This window comes from Magallana gigas, chromosome 8 (genome assembly GCF_963853765.1).
Source record: "Magallana gigas chromosome 8, xbMagGiga1.1, whole genome shotgun sequence".
Lineage (NCBI taxonomy): Eukaryota > Metazoa > Mollusca > Bivalvia > Ostreida > Ostreidae > Magallana > Magallana gigas.
The window spans coordinates 13,487,891-13,515,388 of record NC_088860.1 but is presented as its reverse complement, the minus strand read 5'-3'; the positions used below and the strand labels follow the sequence as shown (position 1 = coordinate 13,515,388).

Here is a 27,498-nt window from a genome sequence, read left to right as displayed (position 1 = left end):
CCATATCCACTCACGACCCACTAGTCAACACGAGCAATATCAGCCCACTGACCTTCGGCCCTCAGCCTTATATTGCAGACTCCGCCAGGATTTGTTACAGATACTGCTATATACAGACTCATCGGAAAGGGAGCATCTCCTAATCAACTCAGCTCGGGAACGGGATACGGACTTCGCCGAATGGATCAATAAGTTCTCGAGATCACTGTCATACACTTATTCAGAGCCAAAGCGGCGTCTCGGACTTAGCAGCCAATGGAGGTAGGAACATTTAGAATTTATTGCCGCTTTTTGTGTTAGGTTGAGACACCTAAATTCATGATGGTTTTGTACGGAATACATGTACTTTTGTTTCACCTGATATTTCCACATTGACAGCAAAATTTAATTGTATTTTATTTTTTCCAAAAGTTTTACTTATTTTTGAAAGCATACATTTAATATGTGTTGAACCCGTACATCAGTCAAAATACTGATATGGTGTAAAAAAAAAAAACCCAACAAGAATACATGAACATGTACATTTCAACGGCTACCTTGCCGATGTTTCTCATCCATTTGTTTTATTCAACGCAACAATAAAGCATTTGAGAACAAAAACTAATTAATTACCAACAACAATACTTCTCTGTAAGAGTTACTTGTATGATAGTGCAAAATCAAAATAGTTGCATATCGATTAAATCTTTGTTCCCTGTTTTTGTAAGAGTTTACCTAACGACTTTTAATTACCATTTCTTTTGAAGAGGGTTGGGTTAATTACAAAGATGCTAGTGTTATCCTGCTTAAAGATTGTGTATATTGTACCGTACGGTAAGTAACATTCGAACACGAAATAATGGACTTGGGAAGGGGAAAGGAGCGAGAAAAAAAATGATCTAAGACCTAAATAGTGAATAAACAGATAGCTGACCTTTTGTAATTTCTTACCCACAATATTATGTCCAAAAACTTGCATCATTTAACCATACCACGATACAGATGATCTAAAATGAGAACGAGCTGGTATTAATTAAACAGATTTGATGTTCTTAAGATAAAAGCAGTTCGTAATCAAGGTGGTATGGAACACATGTCGATATTAATGTGGATAAAAGTACACTATAATAATAAAAATAACTTTCACCGGTTTAGAATTTGCAAATTTTACAAAACCTGACCAAAAAGTAGGTTTTCAAAAAAAATTTGGTAAAAATTAAGCCAAGCTAGATTCAACAACATGTCATTAAGTTACATATTGGTATCGTTAACGCTCTTAACCATTGCGCTTCTCTGTTAGATAACACCTATGGGAACACTTAAAAGTTTTATTTTCTATTTCTTGAGTAAGTACCCCAAAATATGGCGGTGCCCCATACCACCTTAAAGTTTATAAATGCGAAAAAAAAACTATGTTAATTCAAGACCATGTCTGTGAATAGTGTTTTTATCTTGGCAAAACACTGAAGAATACGAAGACCTAAGTGACGGTTTGAGACTTGCAGACGAAGCTTTATTTTAGATGATTTGAAGATTGCACTCTGAATTGATTGATTGATGAACTGATCGATCCGACAGTCAAGGCTTGTGTGTGAAAATGGAAGGTTTCAACCATAGTACCGAAGTTTTGAATCGTATATTATATAAACACGATTCACCCTAGAGACACAACTTGATTGCAAGGAGAGATACACACGTATTTAGATCTCACTGAAAAGTACATTATAAGTAGCTAATTACCTTAAATCTATACTAATTACCTGAACCTGTGCATATATAACCTGGTTTCCTACGGTAATATGAAGTTGATTGATAGCGCTTAGTGATTACCGTCAAGACTTGGCTGACGATGATTAAATTCTACATTTACTAAAATGATAAACCTACCAATCCTGGACGATCCTAAGCATTGATTTGTTTTAATTGCATACAAGTCTGTCATTGCACATATGGTACATGTACGCCACTAATACTAGTATATTGTTTGCTATATAAGACACGGTAATTGGCTTTTTCGTGTCGTGCAAAACTTCACCTGCAGTATTATCTGTGTCTGCCTCTGATCAATAATAGAGTTGAATGGTCTTTATTTTTTCAATATTTGACTAATTAGTCTATGTTAGACTAATTAAAGCTTCCTCTAAGTTAGAATATTGTGCGAAATCAATAGCAAAGAATAGAACTTAATGTGTGAAAAATAATCTTATCGTAATTACAAGAACTAACAAATACAAATAACATGACGTAACAAAATATAGTTCAGCGTTGTTTCAAGTATTTGATTGACATTAGTAAAAAAATATATTTACACTATTTTTGACAAAACAACACATTTTCTGTAATGATAAAGCTACGAAGTAAAAGAATTCATTCGGACTTTGAAAACAAAAACGACTGAAGCTCGGCAGAATTTTACTACTTACGTTAGAGTCAAAGAGCAGTTGGAAAGAAGAAAAAAGCGTTTGAATTAAAGACTTAAGCTTACTGGTGAATTTTCAAAGAAAATCGTACTTCAGACAGAAAAACTAGATTCAAAAGCACAATGGTTTTTTTCTCAAAAATTTTAGAAAAACTAACTTTTGGTTGAAATTTGTAGGAAAATACAAAAAAGAACTGAGCGTTTTTGTTTCTATGACAAATTGTGTATCTAGAATTTTTTGTTACGCTTCGTTACGAAGTCGACCCATAAACTTAAAAACTTAGTCACATCTGGTCATACGTGCTTCTACGGGTGGTCTACGGACGGATTTTAATGAAAATCTTGCGAGATATGCTAGTGCATCTTACAATTTCGGAAAGATGTACGGTTTCCGTAAGCACCTAAGGTGTTTGTTTGCCATGCAAAACAATCACCACAGTTTCCTTCCGAGATCTGAAAACGTACGCTGCACTTGCGGTTGGCGTAAGGACCACGTAAGATAACCGTACGTTTTGAATTTCACGACTGACGTAGGGATATCTCACTTGACTCTTGCGTTACACGTTCGTCGACTGCATGCGCTGCCTATCAACATATAAATTGAACGCAGAGTAAAAGGACGTCATACAAGTTTACGTCATGCGTACATCAACTGCTCGTGGTGCGCGCAAATCGCCTATAAACAAGATTTTTTTTTTAATAAAAAACGATTATGAAGAAAAAATTTCCATTCGGATAAGAGAATAGACAACTTTACCAATCATCAAAATCAAATCAAACATTATAGTAATCCTCTTATAAAAACCAAAATCAAACAAACAAAAACCTTCTTTAAAAAAAGGACAAGAAGGAACTGGATATTGAAGTAGATTGTAGAAAAAGGCATAACATTCCCAAAAACTTCGACTTGCAGGCGTGCTTATATAGAATCATATACTAGTGCATATTCAGAGTAAAGGAGAAGAAAATTGATATTTACGCGCGCACAGAACGATATTTTTTACTAAAACTAACTACACAAAAAACTCCAACACGTCCTACTGGGGGAAGCTGTAAACAGAGTACTTTTTGAGAATATTGATTATCATCTCATATGACCATTAAAATTTTATAAAATTGTTTTCATAATTGTATCAAAATCAGAATACTGATTTTTATAATGAATGAAGTATAAATGATGTCACTCTTTTAATGATAACATTTGTAAAAGCAAAGTATTTCGATGTTGCTTTTTACTTTCAATTGAAAGTTTCGTCAAAGCTTTTTCGAAGATTTTATAAAGTTCAACAAATAGCTAACAAAACTGTAAAATTACTTAAGAATGTTAGAGAAAAATAATCAGTTTATAATTAATGATCAGTTTGCGCAGAACTTCTTTTAGATTTCAGAGATGTTTTTTATATGTTTAAGGTAATTAGATACAAAAGATAAATTATGTTTTCAAAACATTCTTCATTTGTGTTGTCTAGTTTAGCTAGTCTAATCACCAGAATAACAATTACAGAATAATAGTCTTCTTTAAAATTCCCTACCGGTTCTTTTGACGTTTCAATATTTACTTGCTAACAGAAGATAATTTTATATTTCAGCACATGTCCAAAGAAAAAAATGTTCTTTATTTAATGTGAAAGCAATAACTGTCCGTGCAGCTGTCGTGGGGCACAGAAAGACGTCGGTACATGTACGAATGACTTGCAGGTGACCTACGACGGGAATGTTATTACTGCCGTTCGCAAGGCAAACATATTCTGGTGCACGATAATCGTAAGGCGGAAGTACAGTTTCTACGAGCATCGCACTTTTCGAGTAGGAATTAACCCATCTTTTAACAAAATTGTACGTGACACCTTCGACTGGCACGTCAAAAGTCTGTTTATCTTAGGTTGCACTCTCAATAATTTCAATACGATATTCAATGATACGATCAGCCACGACTGGCAGAGCCCGTAGCACACGCACGATCACGAAACACGCACGGCCAGTTGTGACTGAGGCTGTATCTTGCGTGAATCCTTATCCACGATCATTCATAATAATTGCTGTTAACGACTGAACAATACTGTATTACGAAAAGAATGTTTATATTTTAACGGGGCTTATCATTTATACTCAAATCTTTGTGTTTTCATTACGATACTATGTGTGTTTTAATATCAGTCATTTAGTTTGGGTAAGTTGAATTGACCCAGATTATCCATGCACTACTGTGACCTCTTGACCCAGTCTTGTGAATATTGAAAAATTTCACATATTTATATGATTATATACAATTAATTTATCACATCAATTTCAATCGAAAGAATTTTGAATTAAAAGACCTTTGCAATTTAATCATTGAAGAATTATTTGAATATATTTCCATTTTCCAGTGTCTTTGCCTGTATATGTGACAACACTTCGTATCGATTTTGTGTACTATATAACTGTCTCATAATTTTAAATGACGTATAATTGGGGCGCCAGTGGGGTTTGCTTATTTATATTTAAGCATTCAATCGTACAATGACTTAAAATTATATAAATTTAAGTAATAAGGAATATTTCTTTGAATATTATAAGGTGATAATTTTAGTTGGGGTGTGATCAAATTCATCATAAAGCCCTTCGGGCTTTATTGGATTTGATCACGCCACGACTGAAATTATCACCTCATAATACTCAAAGAATAATTCTTTATTCCATATTCATTTATTTCAAATACATGTTTGCAATGACAAAATGAACTGATTTAGTTTTCTGATAGTTTTTGTTCTTTTTACTTAATGAACTCTTACTAACATGTATTTGAAGTAAAATTAAATTCTTGAATGATTATAATTTTTTAACACGTACGGAAATGTACAGTAGCTCCCAGATCGTCCATCCTATTTTTTGGTCTGGTCAGATTGGGAGCTACAGACCTGCAGCAAGAGAATGTACGGCATTGCCAGTAAATTTGACAATATTCAAAATATAATCAGTTTTAACTCACGTTGTTTTGATGCTTTGTAGTGCTTCAATTGATCAAGGTATCTACTTTAATCTTCGTAATCTTTCTTTATGAATTAGCAGTAGCTTCATTATCAATTCCGTCTTAAGTTACATCCCCTATTTCCTTTTAATTTTCATACAATACAAAATTCATATCCGGAATTGCAATCATTCGGTACTGTTTGCTTGTTACCATCATGTTTAATATTGACTTATGACACAGAAACAAGGGTTTGTTATGGATATCTGAATTAATGGATATCTGAATTAATGGATATCTGAATTAATGGATATCTGAATTAATGGATATCTGAATTAAGCTGTGATGATATTATGTGTGGTGTGTCTTCCTTTATCGGGTAATTTAGGTTTGCCTTCAAAATGTACAGCTACAAATACAACTACTTGTCTCCGAATCTACCATTGCTCTTATTATTTTTATAATATCTAGATTTTGTGTTAATCAGGGCCTTTCAGCTTCTTTAAAAGCCAAATAATGGGCTTTTACCCTTTTTTGTACGTTCCTTGACATACTTAGTTTGGTGGTTTTTGCTAGTTACCTTGACCCGACTAAACAGACTAATAGCTAGATCAAATGGTAAATCTAGTTGTTTACTATCATAAGACCACAAAACAGTCAACCATTTGTATCCAGTTGCATTTAAAATTGATAATACCGAGATTTTAAGCTATACATGCTGTTATTAGCACTGTTTTTGGTATGTTGGAAATCCGACTCAAACTTTGTCAGTAAATTGATCTTCATAAGTAAGAACTTTCCTGATATTTATGCAATTTAGTTCAAGCCCATTTAAAAGTATTGAATATAATTTTCAATTAACTTATTTACTGACAGACCTGCAAATTTCTTTATTCTTAAACCATACATGTATGTTATTTACACCAACCCTAGTTTATTTACTAAGTTTCAAGAAATTCTATCATCTAGTTACTTTTAGGAGCTTTCTCAAAATATAGGTCTGATAAGGAGGCCGAGCGGTCAACAAGTTATATATCAGATCTTTAGACGTGATGACATTAGCTATAAACTATTATTTAGTTACGAAAAAATCCATATATTTTACCTTTTAAATTTTGAGCAGATTTCTATATTCTTATAGAATATAGAGAGCTCTCCTTTAAAGGAGATCAATACAGTCTGAAAAAGGCCACGACCATCGAGTCCTCTTAAATGGATTAAATACATCCCAAGGATATTCTTCATTCTCTTTAATTACTTTTTAAGTATAAAAGTGAGCTGTTGATGACAATAATGCTCTCCGTTTGGGATTGTTTTGTATTTTTCGTAACACATAAACGTCTAATCGAAAAAAGACATTAACAATTAACGCTAAGTCGGTGCTGATTTTCAACTCCATTAGAGATTGGCCATGGTACGTGTTGGAATCGACCAAAAACCTTGAGACTAGCGTCCATCAGATATAACACATCAATGGGGCATTATAATCGATGGAGGCAAAGTCCATTTGTATGTAATAACTGTCCAAAAAAATCTTATTACTTAGTCGCGTTTCAATGGTCAAAGCGCATACATTTAAAAAAGAATAAATGAAAATCTCATTTGTGGAATATATTAAGAGAATGAATCATGATCCGCTTAAGAAACTTTTTAAAATACTATAATCTACCGTCGGTTGATAAAAAAAACGTTTAATACATCTTTGCAGTTGATTGAAAAAAAAAACACACATTTAAAAAAATCCTTCTAGATTTAGAATATATTGGAGAACACACAATGATAAAGAACATGTGTATATTTCAGGCTATGAACTGGTGCTACTAATGGCAAAGTTTATAGGTGGCATAAACTATTGTTTTTATAATAATCACGGGTGTTCTCTTCAGTATCATTTACAAAGCTACATGTGTTAGCAGCTATTGATTTCAATCTTGTTGGGAAAAATAGCATTACTTAAAAAAAATAAAATAACAAAAACATACAAATAATTGATATCAATTTTTTTGCCGGCCAATGATAAACACGAGTAATATCTACACATCTATCACAATTATGTATGACTACTGGTTGACCCTGTCATTCTGTGACAGCTGTCTTCATTTATCACGCATTTGAGACCAGCGTCATTGTTCTAGCCTAAAAGACTGTATGGACAACAAATAGCCCATAACATCTACATTAAAAGTTTAGATATGATTTGTTTAGCTATAAACTATTATCTAACGCTCTTCAGTAAACATAGTTGAAAGCGGGAGAACATGCCGCCCAAGAAGATGCAGAGATAAAGCAACATTTATTATTATACTTCAATATGATTATTCTATTATATCTGATTGGTCTAGAAAGTCACGTGACATGACGATTTAAAGCCGATATGAGCATACGATGTAGACAAATATCATGAAACAGAAAATGTTTAATCATTATAATTCTCTTTATATCACAAAACCAAGTCAATCAATTTTTAAAATCAACTTATTTGTATAATCATTTGTTGTTCGGTATAATGAAACGTTTATTGCATTAATGTTCAGGGAATATGTAGATTTATTTCCCCAGAAAAACAAATTTCCCTCGGATGAAACTCGGGAAATATGATTTTTCTTAGAGAAATAAATCTTCATATTTCCCTCATCATAACGCAATAAATGTATATTTTCAATTGTGGTCTGAAACAGAGATGCTTATACATGGTATATACATGTATACAAAATACATAAAATGTTGCAAAATTACATGAGACATGTTGAGCAACAGTCTCATGGTCGCAAAACACACGCATATACAGCAGCGATTCATCGTATGACCATTAAAAATAGTTCATCACTCTTGGAACACAGGCACCTGACGTCATATATTTTTCATGTATTATTAGGTAAGCGGTGTATTATTTTTATTATGAGAAAAATATATGACGTCAGGTGCCTGTGTCTTGGAAGTACACAAAACGTTGTAAAACGTTCGTAGTTATGTTCGTGCGTTGCACTGCGATTATTTGGATCGCGTTCGGTCGCGTCTGAATAGTGTACATGTCCACTATTTTGAGGAGACTTGATGCGAGCACTAAAACGCTTGCAACGAATGCGAGAGCTCGTGCAACGTAAAGGAGATTTTTTGTTAGCATTAATTAATTCTCTACAGAATTATGCATTATGTATTATACATACATTCATTCACTTCTCTTTGCAAGGTCTCATATTTTGATTCTTTAAAACGTGTATATTATGCAGTTGTTAAAAAGAGAATTTGGAGAAAATACGATGACTAGTAGAATACTGAAAAAAATATATATTAATTTGTATTTTTTAACCGGTCGAATTGCGTAACACTTTATTGGTACGGTAGAGAGATGTGCAATGCAGCTGAAAATTGTCAAAATAGGACGGCAAAGTTAATAGTCTTGTTGACAATTCTTGTGATATGTTTGAAGAAGACCGATCTATTTTATTTCTGCAATTAGCTGTATAGATTGGATTAAATAGTATGTGTACCAAGCTAACGGTCTTTATCAGTGGTTGAGTAAATTGCTTAGAAGGGTTGCACTGACAAGACTACACGAACGACACTTAAGCTGGATGCGTTTGACGTTGTTCAATTGATCTATCTCGGATGAATTCCATGAAACACAATGTTCACAATATAATAATTCTATCTAAAACATATCCATTTAATAATTATGTGACATTTGCTACATATCAGATAGAACCTAATGGGGAATATCACTCAGTACTTTTAATTGAACGCAGTAAAGCTTTTTATTTTGCACTAGTTTGTCATTTGGACCTAAAATGAAAAATCTGATATCTTTTATTCAAATTCAATCATAGCGCATACTATAATAGATTAAACGATGGTTTTTAATAAAGTGTTTTGTTGTGTTTGCAAGACTAATTTATTCACGAAAATTAAAAAAAGAATGACAAGATAAAGTAGCAAAGGAATTACTGGTGTAGTTACGGAAACAAGACCAATATCGATTAAAATAATGGCACATCTGTGTTTTGATTCTTTTGATCTTATATTGTAAAAAATAACTTAATTTAAGGTAGTCCTATACTCGGCACTAAATGGGCTCAATCATTAAAAGCTTAGCTTTAAATGATAAATATACATTCTAGCAATACATATACAAAAGAAAATATGTATGTTTACATGCTAGTTTGTTTGGTATCACCTCTCAGACGGGTGTACCCCCATGCGAAAATTATTGACAATTATGAAATTAGCCAAACGTCCGTTTTTCCTAAAAATAATTACCAATTTTGGGAAAATTAGAACTGAACATACAAAATAGAGTATAAATATTTATTTAAACCATATCTCATCAATAATTTTGCGCAAATTTTTGTAAGTAAGTACGCTTTATGGGCCTGATGTATCAAAATAGAATACAAAAGATGCAACGCTAGTATCGCGTTTGGTAATTTTTTTACTATTTTATGGACTCAAACTTAAATTCATGGTGTTTATTATATAGATTGACATCTTAGAAAAAAGATTTTGTAAAATAAATTATATATGTTGACGAGTTACTTTTCACGCTATAAGCTCTAAACCAAGTAGACCCTGACGAAAAAATCCGTAAAAATCACACTTTGCTACAGTTTTCTGCCTAGATCTGTCAACAATGTTAGATATCATTTAAACATTAATTAATTGACGATTGATTTAATTCGCAATAGCTTCTGTCTCTAAATTTAAACCGGTTTTAGTAAAAGAAAAAGAAAAATTCGGAGGGGGGGGTCAAAACAAAGAAGATATAAGCATACCTGAGATCCTGGTTAATCAGAAACTTCGTTTTTCATTTTACTTTAATAACAGAATCGAGTTTCTCAACATTAATCATTTCTATCTCTTATAGAATACATATATAACCGTTTTAATTGCTTATTATTGCCATTGTTTACAACAGCGATGTAGAGCAAAATCAATACCGGGTATCAAAAACGCTTTGTAAAAGTCGAATCAATATTGTAAAATCCGTATTATGACGTAGTGCGATACTCGGACTACTTTAAAATACGACATGACGCGTTACATAAGTACACGGATATTTGTAAGACAATTTATTGATATGCATAATCTCCTTTCTGCTCGATAATACAGGTATGTCATTTACATTGTGAAACCGTCAGTCGATGTCCAACTTCTAAATATGAATATGTCCGACGTTGGTTTCTAGAAACTCAGTTTTTGATATATTTGAATGTAGGAATTCCCCCTTTTTAAACAAAATTAACGCGGTAAATATGAATTTTCCATGAAATACCATTTCCTTGCATGATGTTTTAGTGATAGAACGAGGTAAGATTACTTATTTACACTGACATTTACGTTATCAAACCAATCAAAACTTCAGGCGTAAATCCCCCCCAAAAAAATCACGCCAGAGCTGTCATGGCTGCTGAAAAAAGACGACCGGTAAACATGCTGACGTATTTTATCTGGTTTTGATTTATATGCGCTAAGTTGATCAACCTGAGTTAAAAAATCATTTTAACTAAAGAAGTCAAATATAAAAACGATCTTTTCAGACCGGTCAGCCACATAAAAAAATAAATTAATTTTGCACCGTTACGGAGATCCTATGGAATTGTAGCCCTCTCCATTGAACATCAGATATAAAAATCGGAGAGGACTAAATTATTGCAGCTAGGCTTGGAGAGGATGTAAAATGTAGTTCAGTTGAACTGAAAGACCTTATTTTCTAATGTAGGTAATTGTTGATTGCTTCCCTAATATAGTGCATTTTTTGATAACAACATATCGTGATCTAAAGTGATTTGCAACAGTGTTATTCACACAAACGTGTATGCCTCCATGCCATCAGAGAATGCAAATGGATTCCCATTAAATAAATGTAACAAAAATAAATAATGTAGCGTGTTTTGAATTGTCTTATTTTTAGAAAGAAAATCTCAATGGAAATAACACCATTTAATATTCCGTTCTTTTCTCTGTCATATATTGATTCTAAAATTTAAAAAACTGGTTGGTTAACAAAGTGTCCATCAACTCAACTTAAAAAAAATAAAAATAAACATGATTTTTCTAACAGAGAGAGAATCGTCAGTTTTTATATTAATCTTTTAAGATTTTAATTTTACCACACTTTTATATATATATATATATATATATATATATATATATATATATATATATATCGGTAACCAGCCTGTTTTCAAAAGATGACACTATTGTTACTTTATTTTGATTTGATGCTAAAAGGGAGCCATGGTAGTGTCGAATTACAAACTGAGATTACATGATTACGTAATACAGCTGTCTCGTATCAGACAAAGAGTTATTTCTGTGAAACTCATTAAAACTACAGAAATCGCAAAAACTACAGAAATTGATGACCTATGCTTTATCACGATTTAATTATTTCTTTTATTAAATTTTGGTAATAAAAACCTGCAATTACACGTAACTTGCAAACACTATCTTTTAGTCTTTTAAACCTTGAGAAAAAAATAAATTTAAAATAAAAGGAGCCATAGAAACATTAATAGTAACCGTAGTTCTTAAAATTAGCAAAGGTTTATCTGATGGCATTAATTTGTCCAGAAACCAATCGAAAATGGACATCATAGGTCTGATTAAGGCGGTTCCGGTTTTCGATAAATACACAGAAAAAATAATCTTTAATGTGCACATACTGTCTGTTTTGCTGGAAGTGGACCTGATATGCATAGAGATAACCTTCAGATCCAGTGTCTGATAAGGTTACAAATAAGGAGACAATTCTTTGAAGCGCACTCTTAAACTTTATATTCTCATTGTGTTGTACTTTCACGAACAGTGAGTGTTCTGTGATCAGCACGAAGGTCTAATAACGCAATATAAGACCCAGTCCACGATATCAAATCCGTTAGTCGTGTTATTCATCTGCGGAAACTGTTATCCTTGCCACGAAATAAAAGCTATTCTTGTGTCAGAATACTAAAGTAATCGGATTTGGGTCGGATAAACCCTGGGTTTTGGGGTGTATGAAAGGTTTTTGAAAATCCCGATCAGATACATGTAATTGTCGAAGACTGAATCTGAATATGGAACACCACTCGATGTGTACGCCTGAACTTGAGTGATATCAGTTCGAAATGAACGAAAATTAAGATGGCTTAGGTCTATCTACCTAATGTAATAAAAAATAGATCTTTGCTCAATTTCATCTTGATAGCCACACAAAAATCTGTACGTAGCGACGTAGTTGGAGCGGATCAAAGATCTAGTTTTAATTAGATTTTTATCAACCTTAAAATTAATCGATAAACAATGTATTAATTCAACTCGCCGACAAATTTACATTTAATCTACTTGGACTATACAAGCCCCAAAACACAAAGTTAAAAACCAAATTCACGAATTTGCTTAACTTTTTTGCTCTCTCTTTTTAAAACGCGAGTTTTAATGAATCATAATGGCCCAAATAGTTTAATGTCTGTTATAGAATATACTAAAACGGCGAACCCTATAAACTAAGGAGGCAGTCTAAGAATGGCCACGACCATCGTAGGGGATAACATAACAGTCGTCGAAATTTCGTCATTATTGAGTTATTTAGTCAGAATAATATCTTCTTTAAAATAAAATAACAATATAACATGAAACATGAAGATAACAGCATTCATCTTCCAATCGCAGACTTCACAGAGTGTCTAAATTGATCAATTAAGTATGGAAATTTTTGTGCCAAAGAAACGAATCTTCTGCCAAAGAACTCTTTGATAAGTTATTATTACTGTTTAAGAGAAGATATTGATTCAACACGATCGCCGGAGAGCTACTGAATATTTATTAAATTAAGATTTACGGAAAGGCGTAGTAAAATTGGATAGGAGGTCTGTGGCAACGCACTTTGAACAAAAATCAAAGTGCGTTAAATTTGGGACAAATCAACGCACTTTGAATTTTTTTTCAAAGTATGACTGTACATCAACAATTTAATCATCAAAACACTTATCGCACTTTGAAAAAAAAAAGTATAAATCATAAAATATGGACTTCGTTCTTAACTGATTTAGTATTTAGTCAGATTGAGTCTTTATTTAAACAATAAAATGCTTTCTTTGATGATTCATGCGGGATATGAAGGTGGTAACACTGCATAAAAAAAATACATAACTCGCGTCTATAGAGCTTTATGTAATTTTCTTCTGCAATGATCGCTACCCCCGCATGAATCATCAAAAAAAGCATTTTATTGTTTACATTTACGCCTTCCATTTAACAAATTGATTAATTGATTGTAAAAAGTAAGTAATTCAATAAATTACTGTTAAAATAATGTAATCAGTGTGTTAGCTAAAAGAAACAGCCAAATCGTCTCCCATGGGAATCTGAGTCTGACATCATTATGATTATTTCGTGCAGTCCGTGATTTTTCTTAGGTCGCTGTAAGTTTCAGTCCATCGATAACCGGGCGTGTAGATTTCTGTCTGGATGTTTCATTAAAGCCATGAATTAACTAGAAGTTTCCGTAATAAATAGAGGTAATCATACTTGGTAGATGTAAATATATTTATTGTAAACACTGTTTAATACGGTCTAACAGTCTAGCTTCACTGGGAATCAAGATACAGCCCAACTTCCAATATATCAATATCCAAATCGATTACTTGATGACTGCACCAGCAGCTTTCCTTCCTAAACATCTAACAATTCCAGAAAGTTATATAAACAGAGTTTAGTCAAATAAACTGATCGTTTTTCTATCTCCGAAAGGAGTAAATAAGATAATAAAAATTAATTGGAAGGACAGCTGACGGCTAGTAGGCGCAGTTTATGTGATATCGGTATTTTGATAATATACAAATATCAACAAACCCTCGAACAATTGCCCTTTATATGTAAATGGTTTACTAAATGGTTTTTAATTGCGATGTTGCTATTCAGGATCTCATTGTCTGCGCATGCGTGAAGAAGGGCGGCAGGTACAATCTACAGGGAAGGATTTTTCTAATTATTTTGTGAAATATGTACTAGTCTGTGTTCGAAAGTGTTCGAAAGTGTCAATATATTCATGAAACAACTTGTGCCGGTCAAATGACACGCTCGAATAAACGAAAACGGAAAAATAAGACGGTCAACGTGAGTGGTGAGAGATCGCAAAAGATTCACGTGAGTAATCCTCAAACCTCTGTTGTCCCAAGTCTCCATGGTATGGAATCTATGATAAACAGCAGTATTAATAACAGTTTTATTGCACAACAAGCACAGCATTCCACGCCTAATACTGCAACGATGCAGCAAGAAGATTTTTATGAAAAAGAAAGGTTATATAAGAAAAAACTAAAATGTGTAAATCTGAGGCACAGAGTTGAAATGAAAAAACAACTGTGTAACTTAAGAACAAAAAATCCTAAAGAGTATTGGAAAATTTTGAACTCTGATGTTGACAAACAAAGGTGTAGTGCATATTTACATGATCTTTTTACATTTTATAAAGAATGTTGTAACAGCAGTTGTTTATATCAAGATGAATCAAAGAACAGTGTATTTTCCATGGAAGAACTTGATATGTTAGCCAATATTGATCTTAATACTGAAATTAACCTACCTATAACACATGATGAAATTTTGAAAAGTATTAACATGCTGAAGAATAACAAGGCATGTGGAGATGATAGAATATTTAATGAATATATTAAAAGTACACATGACTGTATGTTGAACTTATATGTTGTATTATTTAACAAAATATTTGATTCTGGCGTGATACCTACACAGTGGATTTGTGGTAATATTATTCCAGTGTATAAAAATAAGGGGGATAACAGGGATCCACAGAACTATAGACCTATTACACTATTGAGCTGTTTGGGAAAAATTTTTACTGCTTTAATTAATGAAAGACTTAATAATTATGCAGATAGATTTCAACTTATTTTAGAAAATCAGGCTGGTTTTCGTAAAGTTTACAGCACTGTTGATCATATTTTTTTTTCATTATATTCTCTTATAGAACTTTTTGAAATACACAAAATGAAATTGTATTGTGCTTTCATAGATTTTGAAAAAGCATTTGATTCTGTCTGGCATATCATATCATATCTGGCATATCATATATCATATCATATCTGGCATATGGAACAAGGTTTTATTGAATAATATTGATGGAAAATGTTTTAAAATTATCACAAATATGTATAAAGGTATAACGTCAAAAGTACTGGTCAATGGAAGATGTTCTGACTTTTTTGAATGTACTGTTGGAGTAAAACAAGGGGTAAATTTGTCACCTTTTTTATTTTCACTGTATTTAAACGACCTAGAAGAATATCTCCATGTAAATAATGTTAGAGGTTTAACGTGTCTCTCCAACAAGATTAGAAAAGATCTTAATCTTTATTTAAGTCTTCTTGTTCTACTTTATGCTGATGATACCATCTTATTGTCTGTAAACCCTGAAGAATTCCAATACCTTTTGAATACTTTTTCTGAATACTGTAAAAACTGGCATCTTAAGGTCAATAGTAAAAAAACCAAAGTGGTCATATTTGGTAGAGGTAAAAGCAATAACCAATTTACTTTTGAAGGCTCACATTTGGAAATAGTTAACAATTTTAAGTATTTAGGTGTTACATTTTGTAAAAGCAATTTATTCAATTTAAATTTTAATGATCTATATGAAAAGGCTATTAAAGCCATGTATAGTTGTATTGGAAAATGTAGAAAGCATAATTTAGCAATTGATTGTAAATTAGACATGTTTGACAAAATTGTCCAGCCAATATTTTTATACGGCTGTGAAGTATGGAGTTTCCAAAGAACAAAGCTTATTGAGAAACTTCATCTTAAGTTCTGTACTCAAAAACTATAAGAATCCATGGTGTGAATTTGTAAAGAACATTTCAGATAATTGTGGATTGTCCTATTTATGGCAAGAAAATTCTATAAATATTCCTTGGTTAAAAATGAAAGTTTGCAGCATACTATTAGATCAGTTCAAACAAACATGGTATAGTGATGTTCAAAATTCACCAAAAAGTATAAATTACAGATTGTTTAAAAAATAATTGGCTTTTGAGGAATATTTTTTGAATTTGCCAACAAAACTATGGAAGAAATACTGTATTTTTAGAACTGGTAACTCAAAACTACCTATTGAGACAGGAAGATGGTTCAATATTTCAAGAGAGAATAGAACTTGCAAATTATGTACTTGTAATGAAATTGGAGATGAATTCCACTAGTCTATTTCTTTAATTGCTCTGATCTTTGTATAACTGATGCTAGAAATATGTATTTACCAAAATATTATATATCAAACCCAAATGTTTTAAAATTTGAAGCATTGTTCAATGTATCAAACAAAAAACAGCTTATCAAGATTTGTAAATTTATAAATATAATTATTGAGAGAGTTAGCTCTCTTGGTTAATGTACATGTACTAACCCTTCTTCACAATGTAATTTTTGTATATATCTTCTCTACACTGTAAACACAGTTTATTGAGAATAAAGTTCATTGTCATTGTCATTGGTTTTCTTGTCAATGAAGCATATTTAGAGTTAGCTAATGTTAAAACAGTTATCTATAATATTTGATGGTCTTAACAATTTTGACTGGGCCCTGCACAATATTTTTTCAAAGTTCGTTAAAGGGACTTAGACACGATTTTAGATCAAAATCTTATTTTCGATTTTTTATATATAAAATGGTTCACATGCTCATTTTGAATGGATGACCAAAATATGAATGTTCGTAGTCAAGTTATAAGAGATACAGAGGTATGAATTCGTTGTCATGTAAACAAAGCTCGAGTCTTATATTTGTTTACAAATAATGAAAAGTGTATAATTACCATTTCTTTGACAAAATAACTCATGGCAAACAAGGTTAACTGATTCAATGTGTTCATAATTAATACTTTTAACAGAAGAAAACAACATTTGATTGAAACTTATACCAATAAAACAAATATGTAACCAATAGCAAGACTTGAGTTTTGTTTACATAACAAAGAATTTCAAACTCAATATCTTGCTTATAACTCAATATTTGACTTTTAAATTTTGACAATGCATTAAAAATACCCATATTAACCATTCTAAACATAAAATTGGAAAACCAAAATTGAAAATTTTGAGCGAACTCAAATCGTGTCTAAGTCCCTTTAATATCGACCATGTCAACGCACATTGATTTTTTTTCAAAGTGTGTTGACCTGGTCCCAAATTAAACGCACTTTGAAAAAAAATCCAACGTGCGTTGCAACAGAGCCCACCCCAGCCCACATACTGTGGAAACATTAAAATTCGTGGGGCCAATTTTCGTAGATTGCTTAACTTTTACAGGTTCGTGGGGACGTAATTTCGTGTATTCTCGTATACGTACAAAAGGAAATATGACTTTATTGCCTTGAGTTATTAATTTGTGGAGAATGTTAATTCGTGGATGAGAGGTACCCACGAATTCCACGAAAATTGAGCCACCACGAAATCTAATGATTCCACAGTACTTTTGGAAACCGACTTACAAACACATATAGGAAATAAGCTTCCTTTTTAATCACAAACTTTCTTAAAGGTACATAGATACGTTTCGAAATCAAATTTTAATTTTTATGGTTTACATGTGCATTGATTGTCCAAAATTTAAAGCAAGTTGTAAGATAGATATAGAGAAAAAAATTCATTGTTAGGTAAACAAAGCTCGAGTCTAATATTTGTTTACAAATAATGTGAAGTTAGTAATTGCAATTATTTTGGCAAAAATAACGTGTTGCAAACAAGATAAATTGATTCAATATGTCCATTAATAATATGCCAATGAAAGGAGACAACATATGAATGAACCCTATACCAATACGAAACATACATGTACATGTATTTATACTCTAACAAGACTTCAACTTTGTTTGCAAAACAAGAATTTCAACAATGTTTGTATGCTTGAATTTCAAATTTTGCATTGAAAGCATTGACAATACCCAAATTAACCATTCTAAAATTAAAAGTGGAAAACATCTTGATCTAAATTCGTGTCTAGGTCCCTCTGCTTTAAGCCCATCAAGATGCTATACCGAATGTTTTTATTATAGCCACATATTTAAAAATGTTTAAAACTAACTGGTCCTTTTTTTAAATAATGTAAAAAAAAAATGAAAGAAAGGTTCCAACCAACCCCCTCCCCCCAAATTAATTTGAATTGTAAGGACTGGTAAAGTTAAGTCTGTGTGTGTGTGGGGGGGGGGGGGATTTTATATGTTGTGGCACGTTTATTCTCGACCTTCCTTTCAAAAAAGATACTATGTGCCTGACTGGATATCAAGAAAGTTTTCCTTTTATTATATTTGTTACAGACTTTGTACGTGTATTTAAAACGGAATGCATATACATGTAGTTGAGCTAATTAAATACTATGCGTAGCTTGCCATTAAAACAACTTGTATTCAAGATAAACATTCAGTGATCTAATAAAAATTACAAAATGGTATTTAAACCTGCATGTTGACTCTTTCAACAACGTTAACTTAGTTTTTAACGTGTTTATTTTTAAGGGTTTTGAGTAATGAAATTTTACTGCGCATTTTTATTTCATTTGTGGTGGAAATGCATCGTGAATCGTAAATGGGGAGACAAAATTACTTCCCGCATTAAGCGGCAAATCTCCGTCTAATGATTTTGTTTCCAGGCAAATCAGACAGAGATAATTCAGGAACAATTTGCAAAATGGTAAAAATATTTCGCAGAGATTTTCGCTTTAATCACGTTGATTAAAAAAAAAAAAGAAGAAGAAAAAGAGGTTAATTGACTTGTGCTTAGATGGGGTTTTTAATGAGCGGTTACAAAAAGAAGGATGCAGAACATTTACAAGCTTTCATATTTAAGAAAAACATTATACAGAGTTACAACCTTAAAATTTGCATAAGATAGATAATAAAAACGCTCAAAGGAGAGTTAAGACTAAAAGTTCTTAAAAAGCAAAATATATTCCCATTGAGAGGGACTGTTATACTCTTATCTCCAAAAATTATGTCAAAATTTAAATTTAGATTTGAATGGAAGGGAGACGGATAACATTTTAAACATTAATATTTTACACTTGAAATTTTTAGAAGAAAACGCATGCAATAATTTTTTAATTAATATTGATGGAAGTTGATATGAAGACTTCTCGAGTTTATTCACACAATGAAGTCTATGGATCAAGGGGGGGGGGGGGGGGCACAGAAATGATCGAAATCATCTTTTAATATAAAAATATTTTTATATTAACGTCAATATGCCACATTTTAAAAATTTCATCAATAAACATAAAGTTAGCTGCAATAATGTAGCCCTCTCCCAATTTTTTTTTGGGGGGGAGAGGGCTACAACTCCATAGGATCTCCGTAATGGTGCAAGTGCGGGAGTGATTCACTCCCGCAACGATTTCGTCTCAAATCGTTTATAAATGATAATAACATTTGCATTTCTTACCTGAACACGAACGTTGTAGATGTCTATGGCCTACATTAATCCAAAAATATCAAGTATAGTCCATATATCGGTTATTTTTCGTGTATGTCAACAACGAAAGTTGAATTTGTCCGCCATGTTAATTGACCTTGACCGGTTTTATTTTGGGACAACCAATGAGAATTCAGGAACGTTTAGCTCAGGTGACTAATGTGACCCACGGGCCTCTAGTTTTTTTGGCTACATTATTGCAGCTATACCTTCTCCGATTAGAAGGCACAACTGAAGATAAAAAAACCCAAAAAAAACTAGAGGCCCGTGGGTCACATTAGTCACCTGAGCTAAACGTTCAAACTTCAATCAATATAACGAACTAGCTCCACTTTATGTTAGCTGCAATAATGTAGCCCTCTCCGATTTTTTATATCTGATGTTTACTGGAGAGGGCTACAATTCCACAGGATCTCCGTAATGGCAAAATTAATTTTTTAATGCGGCTGACTTCGGTCTGAAAAGATCGATTTTATATTTGACTTCCTTTAGATAAAATGATTTTTTAATTCAGGTTGAACAAATTAACCGTATATAAATCAAAACCAGATAAAACACATCAGCATGTACAAGTCGTCTTTTTCAGTAGCCATGACAGTTCTCGCGTGATTTTATGGGATGTACAATGTACGCTTGGAGTTTTTAGGGCTTGATAACGTGAATGTCAGTGTAAATAATCGATCTTACCCCGTTATATCACTAAAACATCATTTAAGGAAATGGTATATAATGGAAAATTCATATTTACCGCGTTAATTATGTTTAAAATAGGGGAATTCCTATATTCAGTTCAAGATCCGCTCCTGAATTCTCATTGGTTGTCCCAAAATAAAACCGGTCAAGGTCAATTAACATGGCGGACAAATTCAACTTTGTTGTTGACATACACGAAAAATAACCGATATATGGACTATACTTGATATTTTTGGATTAATCTATGCCATAGACATCTACAACGTTTGTGTTCAGGTAAGAAATGCAAATGTTATTATCATTTATAAACGAGTTGAGACGAAATCGTTGCGGGAGTGAATCACTCCAGCACTTGCACCATTACGGAGATCCTATGGAGTTGTAGCCCTCTCCCAAAAAAAAAAATCGGGAGAGGGCTACATTATTGCAGCTAAGAAGGTAGTGAGTCCTTTTCATAAAAAATCGATTTCTAGATATGTACATTAAATACTAATAAGCTGCAAACATACTTCTGATGAATACGTGTGTTTAAAAGCTTGTAAAGGTAAGAATGAAGTGCGAAATCCCACATATCTTTTTATTGTAGAACAGAAAACAGACCTTTGGTTAATTATGAAGGAAAGGTGCATGTATGAATTTCCAGCGCCAAAAAAAAAACAACAATGTTACTGTTAACGAGGTCTCTCACAACAATGCTAAAAGGGACATTTTTATTGCAACGCGCCTATTGATGCATTAGTACTGTAACGTGTTTTGTCCTGGGTTCTCAGGGATAATATATGAAATCAATTTTCCTCTAACTCTACCTGAGCTAATAATGATTGGTATAATAATTTTTCTCTAATTGGGTAATGTTTACATCACTCAATAATCAATGGGGATAATGTGTGATGTGGGCTTTCTGTACTGTGTGTCTTTACCCGGTTCCTATTGAGAGAGATACTTGGTGTCTCAATCTTCTTCAGATTTACACCAAGCACCTCACCTCAATTCCCTGGGTTTTTTGCCACTAGTCTCTACTTGACCCTACCTCTTAACTCTGCTCTCTTTCTTCTTTCTATTTTCTTTCTTTCTATCTTGTCCCCTTGACCTTAATGCAATCTTTATTAATTAACTACTGCTTGCTTAGGTTAAAACATTTTTGAAAATTTCTCTTGTTACATCAATTTCTACACTAATTTTTAACATAAAGGATATTCAAGGTTAGAAAATAAGGTCCTAATATGGATCGTATACCTAAATAGACGTAATGATTCTTAATCTTCATGTAAACGACATGTAGATTTTAAATCTCTCATTATGACAGAAATTCAATAATGCATTTTGTCTTATGGTTCAGTTGGATTTTCTAAGGTCTCTTGAATTATTTTTTTTTTCCAATAAGGCGTCAAAGCAGATTGCAAAATATTTATAACAGTGACGAACCTACTTAACATCAGGTTAAAATTTGCACATTTTTCCCGTTTTTCACAATTTTTTACACGACCTGTTTAATGCATGTAGGAAGGTATGAAAATGTTCTTAGGTTTATAGCAACAGCCTGTTACTTTCATCCCTTCCTACCCAATAGATGTAATGTAAATTAGAGCATGCAGTCCGCCCTAGAATGAGGAGACTTCCTTCCACACCTACCAAAAGACAAACACGGTCGTCAATAGCTAGGCATTGCAAAAATAGAAGCTACATCATAAATAAGTAATACATATTTTCATAAACTTGTTTTGGGGTGGGTTGGGGTTTTTTTTTTGGGGGGGGGGGGGGTTATTGTTGATTGTTTTCTTTTCCCCTTTTTATTGGAAGATTTGTCTAAGGAAGAGACAAGAAGGAAGAAAACAAATGTTAAAAGTATATATGATTTTTGCTTGCAAGAAAAAAGGATTATTATACATTTATTGCATGATTGTGAGGGAAAATATGAAGATTTATCCCCCCATGGAAAATCATATTTCCCGAGGGCAACGAGAGGGGGAATAAATCTTCATATTTCCTAAACGTTCGTGCAATAATTTTTGTATCATACCGAACGACAGGTGATAGTTTAGAATGCATCGGGTTCTGGTCGTTTTTCAAGTCTAATACAGCAATACCATAGGTTTCTTTCTATGTCAGCTTTCTGATACAAAAAGGATTTAAAAAGAATTAAAAAGAATTTTTTTAATAAAATTAATTATTTAATCACATCGTATGCTCATCCCCATGGTTTTTAATAAGCATGTAATGATAATTTGAAGGGGTGGGATATGAAAAATATGACGATGATAGGGAAATATGAAGCTTTATTGCCCTGGCACGTGATTGTCTAGTCTAAGAACCAATCAGATGTCGCGTTATATAGAATAATCATATTGAGGTTTAATAATATCTTCTTTAATTCTTTTTGTCAAGCTGTCATTCTTTTTTCCAAACACGTGAAAAAGCGACGTCTTGCAATAATGAATTGGGGTTTTTCTATACAATTGTATGATATTCATATGTATATTGCATAGTTACTGTATAAATTCATTCTATTCAACCAGGTTTATTATCGTGTACGAGTAAACCCAAAATTTTCCATTATAGTAGCTACACCTCGAAGACCATCATATTAACCTTTCTTCGTGTCTGTTGTACAGATTTCTAGTTTTAGTGGAGATATTTTATTTCTGATCGTTTACAAACATGCACTAAATCATCTGACGAACCAAGTACAAGACGATGACAGAGTGCTCCAAGTAATGCTAGATTGACAGAATCTTTAGTACGTCATGTACCTAAAGGTCTCCGCATCTATATATTCTAGTGCTATCATTAGAATTCCAGAGCAATAATTCCTTTGTCTTAGGCGGTTTGATGAAAGCTTTGTTACATGGATCGCCAGGAGAATACTAAAAGGAAAGCTTCTCGTGTTTCTATGTCACTAAAATGACATTTTACAAATAGGACTTTGTTGCCGGTCTGTCACACTTGATACTAACAAAAACATTATTTAATCAAATTCCTTATATCTGTGACTAAAATAATCTCTGAGGGAGAGGGTTGTCTAGGGTAAGGTAATAATCAATTTACCAATTAATCTTTTTAAGAATCAATGCATCTATCATTCAAACGTCAATAGAGGTGATAGGTTAAGTTGGTATACTCAGTCAGTGGTCCTGTAATATATTTACACCTTGCATTAATTCCATGCAGAATGTTCGCCGACCAGTTGTTGGAGTCGTTGTGTCTCGCTCCTGCTCTATAAGACAAAGTTCTCTAAGGACATCATACACGGAACGAGTGTAGCTGTCAGTTTACATTTCTTTTGATATGGGTAATTGGATTTCGGTTTTCTGAATCTCAATTTCAAAAAAAGGTTATTTTTCATTGCAAATCCAAAATTGCGTTTGCGTTGTAAAGAGATAACACAGCGTACCTGATTAAAAAACCGAGTTGAAAAAAAATTCGATCGGGGTTCAGTATTTTTGTACTTATCATAAATGTATAAACTTTCAGACAAGTGAAAAGCTGTCAATGTGTCTTAAATGTCAAAACAGACAATAAATACATTTGCATCATATGGTAACAGTATATTACGAAACCTATTCCCTTATTAGACAAATACCTGGCATAAAATTGCTTGAGAAATACTGCAAGTAGTCACCTATAGTCCCATTTTACCCTATTGTTGGTCGTTATTGCCCAATAAACATTTTTGTTTTCAGGGGTTTTTTTTTATTTTTGGTAATGGAAATTGGGATAAATGGGACACTTTTCGATGAAATTTCAATTATTATCTAACGTATTCACTACCATTATTTAGATAAAGTGCTTGGATAAAACAAATACATTGATAACATAATGATAACCCCAATCATGTGTTATATGTTTAATGATCAATTCTTTATGTGTTGATATAAATTATTTATTAATTAGGTTCAGTTACTAGTATATGATCAACATTTATTGTAACCACTCAAAGAAGCATCTCTAAAGAGATTCGGCTTGGTTTGACATTGAGACTGACACCACAGTGTAATTCGTAATATTCGTGAGTCTCGCGCGCTTCAATTTTGCAGCGCTAAAATCATTGATTGTGCATCTTTACCCATAATATAGGGTTATTAGCTACAACTTATCCATACGATAAGTGAAACATATAATAATTGGCGTGTCTATTAAAAAACGTTATATTTTATCTAAAATATTCTTTACAGGATCCCTCGTAAGTAAAATTTTCACAATTTGTGAAAAATATCGACAGATAACAAAAAGGGTTAGAAACAGGATTATGTACCATAACGGAGCTTAATCTTTTGATTAATTAAAATAAATGCAAAATCAATGCAGGTAAATTACGATTATTCCTTCAACTTTTGGCAATGAAATTATAATGTTACTTTTCCTTTCCTTTGTTCTATAATATTTTCGATTTATTTTCGATTTCAACGTCGATTCAGATATGCAGTGCTTTCTTTAATAAATAGACACTCGGGCGATTTTGAATATCAATTTATCATTCATCGAATCTTTACCATATCCATTACTCTCTTTTATTCATGGAATTCGGGCATTTTTAAGTTTTTAGTTTTATTTCATATGTACTGTGGTTTTGACATATGCGAGAGGCTTTTTAACCCATGTCGCCATTTAATTACGCGACTGGCATATTATGACAATGCGGACATTAGAGCATGATCTCTGCTATCAGTAAATAACATCGTAGAAAGAGGCTTAAGTTAATGTTCTAATGGGTGTATTCTCGTCATCCTGAAATTCAGAGAGGTGATAGAAAAATAATGTGTTTTCGCCATGTTCTTGATTGAAGTCAAAGCTTTTCATTAAAGTATGATAATATGACATTGTTATATGTGGAATCTACCTCGTGCTGCGATGGATTAGTATGATGATTTCTTAATTTCTTTAGGAAAAACAAAAATGGATATCGTATAACTGAAATAATTGTTTTTGAATACTAAGTATCAAATTTACTCCGGTTGGATATTTCAGACTTTTTTTGATAATTAAAACTGAAATATATAGCCTATTTGAGTCTAATCCTATTAAAAAGTCGTGATCGATTTTTTTTTAGGGAAGGGAGGTTTACGTAGTCTATGACTCGCTTTGCCATAGTTACATACTTTATGCTTTTCAACTTGCAGTGTTTACGGAATAAAAGGATGTAGAAAATAAAATATATGAATATTATTTCAGAACAAGCAAACCTAAGCCGGCCTGGATAGAACTTTCGATTCTGCTTCATTAAAAGAACGATGGAAAATGCCGCCAATGAAGAAAAATATGGACAACAGCAAATTGCAGATTTCATACTCAACAAAACCCGTCAACATTTCAGCTATGATCCGCCATCGAATTCTTCGTCCGATTTCTATTTCTTCACTGTGTCTATGTATTTGTATGTGCAGCCAATTTTATGCGTGTTTGGATTTTTAGGAAATTTTATATCGGTGTTTGTGTTCTGTTCCAAACCCTTGCGGAATGCCTCCTCTAACGTTTACCTAACAGCATTATCTTGTACCAGTTTTGTGTTTTGTCTCTCGAATTTCCTCGTCTGGTTGGAAACAGTGCAAGTTCAGATAATACACCAAGAGGTTATATGCCAAAGCATTGTTTACATCACGTACGTGTGTAGTTTTTTAACTGTCTGGTATGTCGTCTGCATCACTTTTGAAAACTTCATTGTAACTGTCAACCTTCGTCTAGCCGTTATCGTCTGCACGGTACATAAGGCACGCATTATAGTGACGTCACTTGCGGTAACGGCAATTGTGTTGTATACTTTTGCATTGTGGACAACGAAGGTTAAACGGAGAGGTGGGGAAATCTACTGCGACATCGAAAAAGAGTATCAGAATACTCTTCACGTATTCACTTATGTGGACATCTTTTTAACAATGGCAGTTCCGTTCATAGTAATGTTTTTCTTTCTTGGTGCCGTATACGTTAAACATATTATCGTACGGGTGTCCTGTAGCAGAAACTGCGCATTTCCAAATGCAAAGCGACCTGCAAAAAGAAGAGGGGGTAGAAACGACTCTCTGACCAAAATCACCAGGGTACTACTAGCCATTGGATCTTCTTATTTTATCTTATCTGTTCCGTCTTGTGTGAATAAAATTCGAACAATTATTTTGTATTTGAAAGACCAACAGGAGGCAGCAACAAGGGACTACTGGGCCGTTTTGCAGTTCTGCCAAATGATTTACTACTTGTCCTTTTGCTTGAACTTTTTATTTTATTTGAAGTGGAGTGTGAATTATAGAAAGGCGCTTAAAGACTTGTTCAAGTTCCTCATTTACAATCGCGATTCTGACAGTAAAACTATTGAAGTGCCATTATTAAACATTTTCTCCCGTAAACCTGCCTCCCAAGAGTATGAGCAGGTAGCAACTGACGTATAAAACTAATCAGGTGTTTACCTATGTATTAAACAAGTCGAGTCGGTACTTCTGTATTCAACAGTTAAGTTGTGCTCAATGCATAGGAACAATTGTATGGTTGCCAACATATTACGGATCAGGTTTTTCTTTTATTGTTTACATGTACATCAATCAGGTTGTAAAGCCTTGTGTATACCACCAAATATAAGTGGTTACTTAATAAAAAAAAAAGTTTTGGTATAAAGGTAGCGAACATTGCAGAAAAAATACCAATCTTCGTTAGCGGTTTTCTGCCAATTTTTCTGCATTGTTCTCTATATTCATAACCCGTATGAAACACAAAAAGAATATTTTATTGTTAAGTTTTATATCTATCTCTGATTCTTTCGTCGATAACCTATAGCAAGAGACCCAGGGGGCGACATCGCTCACTAGGATAACATTTGTCATAACTCTAATCAGCTAGCAGCAGGGTCTGAAACCAAGGACAGACTATCCAGTCTAATACAAAGAATGGAATAACAATTTACAGCATTAATCTATTTATTTCAGCTGATTACAATCCATTAACAATTTGTTAAAAATGTTTTATCAGCTTATTCATACTAGTTTAATTTAATTATCTTCCTTGTGCACCTTAC

General features: G+C 32.8%; 1 protein-coding gene across 2 annotated transcripts; it reads left to right on the top strand.

Moving 5' to 3' along the window:
* LOC109617892 (FMRFamide peptide receptor frpr-18) lies at positions 1 to 27,498 on the top strand. 2 transcript variants are annotated; one of them, XM_020064825.3, is made up of 2 exons: positions 1 to 261; positions 25,671 to 27,497. In XM_020064825.3, exon 2 carries the CDS (start codon positions 25,730 to 25,732, stop codon positions 26,876 to 26,878), a length of 1,149 nt encoding a protein of 382 aa, XP_019920384.1. In that variant the 5' UTR covers positions 1 to 261; positions 25,671 to 25,729; the 3' UTR covers positions 26,879 to 27,497. The 2 variants fall into 2 exon arrangements, with proteins under 2 accessions (XP_019920384.1, XP_065925832.1); XM_066069760.1 differs by lacking the exon at positions 1 to 261 and adding an exon at positions 20,469 to 20,777 and having other exon boundaries at positions 25,671 to 27,498.

Coding starts and splice junctions, on each gene's coding strand:
- LOC109617892 (XM_066069760.1), top strand. CDS start 25,730: ATGGAAAATGCCGCCAATGAAGAAAAATATGGACAACAGCAAATTGCA.